Source organism: Nothoprocta perdicaria, unplaced genomic scaffold (genome assembly GCF_003342845.1).
Source record: "Nothoprocta perdicaria isolate Ctin4 unplaced genomic scaffold, notPer1 scaffold_544, whole genome shotgun sequence".
NCBI lineage: Eukaryota > Metazoa > Chordata > Aves > Tinamiformes > Tinamidae > Nothoprocta > Nothoprocta perdicaria.
In genome coordinates this window covers 93,977-101,610 of record NW_020455804.1, presented here as the reverse complement: position 1 = coordinate 101,610, position 7,634 = coordinate 93,977, and the positions used below count along the sequence as shown (strand labels likewise).

Genomic DNA, 7,634 nt, shown 5'->3' with positions numbered 1-7,634 from the left:
CAGAGAGCGCAGAGCTCCAAGCACTCCCGAACGCATGGAGAGCTCCCAAGTGCACCAAGAGCTCCCGAGCACCCGGGCTTGGAGAGCGCGGAGCTCCAAGAGCTCCCGAGCGCCCGGAGAGCCCCCGAGCGCCCAGGGAGCCCCGGATCCCGCGCAGCTGGATCCGTCCCRGCGCGCGGCCGCTTGCCTGGCAGGTGGTCGAGCACGTTGCTGTAGGAAGGGATGCGCTTCCAGGGCCCCGTGTCCGTCATGGCCAGGAAGCGGCGGTACAGGGCGAGCATGGCGGCGCTCCAGCTGCCGTTGGGCAGCGCGTAGTCCTTGGGGCGGCCGCCCCGCGCGCACAGCGCCTGCCGGGAAGGGCATGGAAAACTGCACGGGAAGCGCATGGGAAGCACGCGGGGAAACCCGTGGGAAGCGCCCGGGAAGCACGTGGGAAACGTGCAGGAGGCTTATGGGAAGCGCGTGGGAAGATCGCAGGACGCATGTGGGAAGCGCATGGGAAGTTCATGGGAAGGGCACGGGAAGCGCATGGAAGTGCACAAGAAGCATGCAGGAAGTACGTGGGAAGCATACAGGAAGCTCATGGGAAGTGTGTGGGAAGCGCACAGAAAGTGAAGGGGAAGCGAATGGGAAGTACATGGGAAGTACATGGGAAGCATGCAAGAAGTGTGCAGGAAGCTCATGGGAAGTGAGCAGGAAGCTCACGGGAAGCATGTGAGAAGCATGCAGGAAGCGTGCGGGAAACTCATGGGAAGCATACGGGAAGCACAAAGGAAGCTCACAGGATGCACAGAGGAAGTGCATGGGAAGCACATGGGAAGCTCACAGGAAGCACACAGGAAACTCACTGGAAGCACATGGGAAGCGCATGGGAAGCTCACTGGAAGCACATGGGAAGCACACAGGAAGCTCATAGGAATCTCTTGGGAAGCACACAGGAAGCTCACTGGAAGTGCATGGGAAACTCATGGGAATTGCATGGGAAGCACATGGGAAGCGCATGGGAAGCTCATGGGAAGCTCAGAGGAAGTGCACGGGAAGCACACGGGAAGTGCACGGGAAGCACACGGGAAGTGCATGGGAAGCACACAGGAAGTGCATGGGAAGCACACGGGAGGCGCACGGGAGGCACATGGGAAGCGCACGGGAAGCACATGGGAGGCACACGGGAAGCACATGGGAAGCGCACGGGAAGCACACGGGAGGCACATGGGAGGCGCACGGGAAGCACACGGGAAGTGCACGGGAGGTGCACGGGAAGCGCACGGGAAGCGCACGGGAGGCGCACGGGAAGTGCATGGGAAGCTCATGGGAAGCTCATGGGAAGCTCATGGGAAGCACACGGGAGGCACACAGGAAGCGCACGGGAAGCTCAGAGGAAGTGCATGGGAAGCACACGGGAAGCGCACGGGAAGCACACGGGAGGCGCACAGGAAGTGCATGGGAAGCACATGGGAAGCTCACAGGAAGCACACAGGAAACTCACTGGAAGCACATGGGAAGCGCATGGGAAGCTCACTGGAAGCACATGGGAAGCACACAGGAAGCTCACAGGAATCTCATGGGAAGCACACAGGAAGCTCACTGGAAGTGCATGGGAAACTCATGGGAACTGCATGGGAAGCGCATGGGAAGCGCACAGGAAGCTCATGGGAAGCTCAGAGGAAGTGCATGGGAAGCACACGGGAAGTGCACGGGAAGCACACGGGAGGCGCACAGGAAGTGCATGGGAAGTACACGGGAAGTACACGGGAAGCGCACGGGAAGCTCAGAGGAAGCGCATGGGAAGCACACAGGAGGCACATGGGAAGCACACGGGAGGCACACGGGAGGCGCACGGGAGGCGCCCCGCTGCCCGACTCACCGCGGCTCCGGGCGCGCGGCCGGGAGGGCGCCAGGGGCCCAGCGCCCGCCGCACAGCCCCGCAGCGCCGCCACATGACGTCACGCAGCGACGTCGCTCCCCGGTGACGTCACACGCCGATGTCGTCGCCCCTCGGTGACGTCACTCCCGCTCGGCCTCCCCGGGCCCGGCGCTGGCTGCGCCTGGTGATGACGTCACTCTGCCCGCGGTGACGCCACGCCCACGTGCCGCACCCTGCAGGTGACGTCAGAGCACCCGTCGGGTCACGCCGGGGTCACCTCCTCCCGGTGACCTTCGCCCCTCCCTCGCCCCCCCCGCCCCGGGACCCCCCGGTGCCGGATGCGGGGGGGGGTCGCTCGCCCTTTGCCCCCCCCCCGTGCCCTTCCCGTAACCTTCGACCTCCCCGTTCCGCGCTCCGCACCGCGAGGCCGCTTCCGGCGCCGCGGGGGACCGTCCTGACGTCACGCGCCGTGACCGCAGGCGCCCCGCCCACCGCCCGTCCCACGTGACTGCAGGGGCGGGGGGGGCTCGCGCGGCTGGGGGCGGGGCCTCGCGCGGCCGGGGGCGGGGCCTCGCGCGAGCYGTTACCAGGGCAACGGGCGGGGCCGCAGTACTGGCCCCTATGGAGCCCTATAGGCCCCCGTGGGCACCTATGGAGCCCCGTGGGCACCTGTAGAGCCCCATAGACGCCTATGGAGCCCTGTGGGCTCCTGTGGAGCCGTATGGAATCCTATAAGCAGCCCCTAGAGGGTCCTGCCTGCGCCTATATACTCCTATGTAGACTATACAGCCCTATGCCAGCCCCAAAAAAAAGACTCCTAAAACAGCAAAAACTGCAGGCACCCCAATGCAGCCCTGCCCAGCCTTATCCTATACATCCCTGTATAGCTCTATACATCCGATGCAATCACCACAGCCTTGTAGGGCTCTCCATGGCACTATAAACCCCTATAATGTTCTGCATAACCCCTATATATCCATATACCCCCTGTGCATCCCCAAACCGCCCTGTGTGAGCCCTATACCCTCCTATACTGCCCTATACACCCCAACACAACACACAGAGACTTGTATAGTCCTCACATACGCCTATACACCCCTTCACCCCCTGCAAAGTTACATATAGGCCCTGCACCTGTCTGTGGTTCCCTGTGGTACCTATAGACTCGCTATACCCCTCTAAACAGCCCTATATGCCTCTCTACGGTTTTGTGAGGGACCTATATTCTCTATACATACCTATATGGGCTATACATGSGCCCTGCACACCTTTATATACTGCTATAGAGCACCATATGGCCCCTATGCACTGCCCTACCCCCTGCGCAGCCCCTATAGGTGCTGGTTCCRCCTCCAACCCCCCTCCCTGGCCTCCGAACACCTCCCACAGGGTCCTGCAGATCCCTCAGCAGCCCCTATGSATCCTATACGATCTCCAGGCACCCCCCCGCGCATTCCGGGATGTCGGCACTACTTGGAATGAGGGGGGCAGCCCCAGCACCCAGCGGCTCCAGCATTCCCGGGATCTGGTACCCTGGGGCTCCAACATTCCTGGGATCCAGCATCCCAGGGTACAAGCATTCCTGGGATCTGGTACCCGGGAGTTCCAGCATTCCTGGGATCTAGCATCCCAGAGCTCCAGCATTCCTGGGATCCGGCATCCCGGGGCTCCAGGATTCCTGGGATCAGGCATTGTGGACTCCGATCCCTCTGTCTCCGTGCCAGGGTGCGGGTGGCAGCTGGTGTGTGGGGGGGAGGGTGACTCATACCCRTTGCCATGGCAACCGCCGCTGTTTGGGCCAAAACAGGCTGAATCAGCGAGCGGGCGGGCGCGGGCCGGACAGCGGCCTGGCGTGTGCGTGCGCACGGGGGGCAGGGCACGCGGGGCTCGGCCCAGGGTGCAGCCGAGGGTGCATCCGAGTGTGCATCCGAGTGTGCATCTGAGTGTGCACATCCGAGTGTGCACATCCGAGTGTGCACATCTGAGAGTGCATCCGAGTGGGCATCTGAGTGTGCACATCTGAGTGTACATCCGGGTGTGCATCTGGGTGTGCATATCCGAGAGTGCATCTGAGTGTGCATCCGGGTGTGCACATCCGAGTGTGCATCCAGGTGTGCATCTGAGTGTGCACATCCGAGAGTGCATCTGAGTGTGCACATCCGAGTGTGCACATCCGAGTGTGCATCTGAGTGTGCACATCCGAGTGTGCATCCGAGTGTGCATCCGAGTGTGCGCATCCGAGCGTGCATCCGAGTGTGCACATCCGAGCGTGCATCCAAATGTGCACATCCGAGTGTGCATCTGGGTGTGCACATCCGAGGGTGCACCTGTGCGCCTGCACGCAGATGTGAACGTGAGCGCGCCCACGAGCACGGGGCGTGCGCTGGATGCGCGCACAGGCGTGTGCGTGCGTTTGCACACACATGTGCCTGGTGTGCGAGTGTGCAAGCGCACGTTGGCCCACGTGAGCGTCTTTGTGGTGCACATCCAATGTGCACGATGGCACGGAGTGCACCGGAGCTGGCGTGTGCAAAGGCACGAGCAGATGGGCGCTCAGCGTGCAACCCGGCACCCGCAAGCGCGTGTGTGTGCACACCCGCACCCAACAGGCATCCCTGTGTGCGCACACCCGCACTCAACAGGCATCCCTGTGTGTGCACACCCGCACCCAACAGACATTCCCATGTGTGCACACACACACGCAACAGGCATCCCCACGTGTGTGCACACCCGCCCCCAAAAGGCATCCCTGAGTGCGCACACCCGCACCCAACAGGCATCCCTGTGTGTGTGCGCACACCCGCACCCAACAGGCATCACTGTGTGTGTGCGCACACCTGCACCCAACAGGCATCCCCGTGTGTGTGCACACCCACACCCAACAGGCATCCCTGTGTGTGTGCACACCCGCACCCAACAGGCATCCCCGTGTGTGTGCGCACACCCGCACCCAACAGGCATCACTGTGTGTGTGCGCACACCCGCACCCAACAGGCATCCCCGTGTGTGTGCGCACACCCGCACCCAACAGGCATCCCCATGTGTGCGCACACCCGCACCCAACAGACATCCCTGTGTGTGCACACCCGTACCCAACAGACATCCCTGAGTGCGCACACCCGTACCCAACAGGCATCCCTGTGTGTGTGCACACCCGCACCCAACAGGCATCCCCATGTGCGCACACCTGCACCCAACAGACATCCCTGAGTGCGCACACCCGTACCCAACAGGCATCCCTGTGTGTGTGCACACCCGTACCCAACAGGCATCCCTGTGTGTGTGCACACCCACACCCAACAGGCATCCCTGTGTGTGTGCACACCCACACCCAACAGGCATCCCTGTGTGTGTGCACACCCGCACCCAACAGGCATCCCCATGTGTGTGCACACCCGCACCCAACAGACATTCCCATGTGTGCACACCCGCACCCAACAGACATCCCCGTGTGTGTGCGCACACCCGCACCCAACAGGCATCCCCGTGTGTGTGCGCACACCCACACCCAACAGGCATCCCTGTGTGTGCGCACACCTGCACCCAACAGACATCCCTGAGTGCGCACACCCACACCCAACAGGCATCCCCGTGTGCACACACCCGCACCCAACAGGCATCCCTGTGTGTGTGCGCACCCACACCCAACAGGCATCCCCACATGTGCACATCCACACCCAGCAGGCACCCCTATGCGTGTGCACACCCGCAACCCCCTCGGCCAGCAAAGACACCCCACAAGCACTGTAGAAAACACCCCCCGCGCACGGCGGCGGCGGCGGCAACACCTTTATTGGGGCGCCGGCCGCGGTCCCCTCACTTCCTGCCCTTCTGCTTCATGTGCACCACGAAGTAGTCGTTGCAGGCGATGGTGAGCCCCGCGAGCAGCGAGAAGAAGCCCTGGAAGCCCACGCGCCCRTCGCGGCACTGGTCCAGGTCCTTCATGATCTTGTCCAGCGCCATGGGGTCCCTCTGGTTCTGCGGGGACACGGGGTGAGAGCGGGGCGGGGGCGGGAGCGGGGTGCGGCGCCGGGAGCGCTCCTCACCTCCAGGAATCCCGGGAACTCCTTGTCCATGAGCGCGCGCAGGTCGTCCTTGGCCAGGTAGTTCTTGTCGCCCGCGTATTTGTGGAAGGTGAACATGAGCGTCTCCATGGCGTGCTCCAGCTGCGAGGGCATGGTGGCTGCGGGGGGCACGGGTGGCGCTGCGGGAACACCGGCGGCGCTGCGGGGACACGCGCGGGAACACGGGCGTCACCGCAGGGCAGGGGACACGGGCGGCGCTGCGGGGATATGGGCGGGGACACGGGCATCACCGAGGGGTGGGGGACACAGATGGCACCGTGGGGACGTGGGTGGCGCTGCGGGGACGCGGGCAGGGACGCGGGCGTCACGGCGGGGCGGGGACACGGGGACATCGCGGGACGGGGGACACGGGGCGCGGGGCGGGGACATCGCGGGACGGGGGACACGGGCGTGGGGCGGGGGACACGGGGACATCGCGGGACGGGGGGCACGGGGCGGGGACACGGGGACATCGCGGGACGGGGGGCACGGGGCGCTCGGTGACTCAGCGCTGGCATCGCCAGCGCGGGGGGAAACGAAACCGCCGCCCCCCCCCCGCCAGAGCGAGGGGCCCAGGCGTCCTGCCCATCCTCTCTCCCCCCCACCCCCCCCGCGTATTTCGGGAGGGGCCCCTGGCAGCGGCCGCGGGTGATGCAAGCGCGGGGCGCGCCCGCCCCCGCGGGGCCGCTTCCTGCGCCCGGACGCCTGGGCCCGCCCGCGGGGCCTCCGCCCTGCCCCGGTGTCCCCCCGGGGGGGGCTGGCCCGGGATGCGGCGGCGCTCCAGGAATTTCCCTGGGATGAAGACAGGAACTGGCTCCGCTCCGGCTGCCCGCGGCGGAACGCGGGGATGGGGGGACACCCACGGAGCGGCCCCCCCGCCTCCCGGCGGGAATGGGGAATGTCGCCCGGGGGGCGGATCCGCCGCCAAGGGGGAGGGGGGGCTCCGCCCTGGCGGCGGGGAGGGGGGGCGGGAAGGCGGGTGACCACCCCCCCCCAGTGTCCCCAAGCAGAGGGGGGGGCGCTGAGGGTCCCCCCGTTTGGTGCAGGGTCCTCTTGCAAATGGGGGAGCAGGTGGGGGGGTCCCCCTCTTCGGGGATAGGATTGGGGACCCCCTCTTGGGGGGGGACAAACGGGTCCCCCCCCAAGTGTGGGGCAGGACCAGGGCCCCCCAGTGGGGTCGCTCCGGGGATTCCCACAGGGGAGCAGGGAGACCGTAGAGGGACAGAAGGGCGGGTCCCTGCAGGAGTGCGGGATGGAGGGGGCGCCGGGGGGCCCGCGGGTCCCTATAGGGGGCAGCGGGTGCCCTATAGGGGGTCAGCGGGAGGGCCCTATAGGGGGTCAGCTGGGGGTCCTCATAGGGGTTCAGCAGGGGGWCCCTATAGGGGKYCMKCAGGGRGTCCCYMWWRSRGGYCMKCAGRGRGTCCCTATAGSGGGYYMKCAGGGRGWCCCYATAGGGGGTCAGCAGGGGGTCCCYATAGGGGGTCAGCAGRGGGTCCCCATAGGGATGCAGGGGGAGCGGGGAGGGGAGGGAAGCCCCTCCAGGTGGGGGCTGGGAAGGGCGGGTCCCTTCAGGAATGCGGGACGGCGGGAGGTGCGGGGGGTCCCGCAGGGTCCCGTAGTGTCCCGCACGGTCCCGTAGTGTCCCATAGGGTCCCGCAGGGTCCCTTGCACGGCCCAAGGGGTCCCGCTACTCACGCTGCGCTGGG

At 65.8% G+C, this 7,634-nt stretch overlaps 1 protein-coding gene across 1 annotated transcript; it reads right to left on the bottom strand.

Annotated features, from left to right (window-relative positions):
• Nucleotides 1-5,618: 5,618 nt before the first annotated feature.
• On the bottom strand, nucleotides 5,619-6,080 carry S100A10 (S100 calcium binding protein A10). The gene is made up of 2 exons (XM_026048512.1): nucleotides 5,911-6,080; nucleotides 5,619-5,842 (listed from the first exon to the last, which is right to left on the bottom strand). The coding sequence occupies exons 1-2, from the start codon at nucleotides 6,040-6,042 to the stop codon at nucleotides 5,681-5,683; spliced, it is 294 nt and encodes a 97-aa protein (XP_025904297.1). The 5' UTR covers nucleotides 6,043-6,080; the 3' UTR covers nucleotides 5,619-5,680.
• Between the last annotated feature and the right edge of the window lie 1,554 nt (nucleotides 6,081-7,634).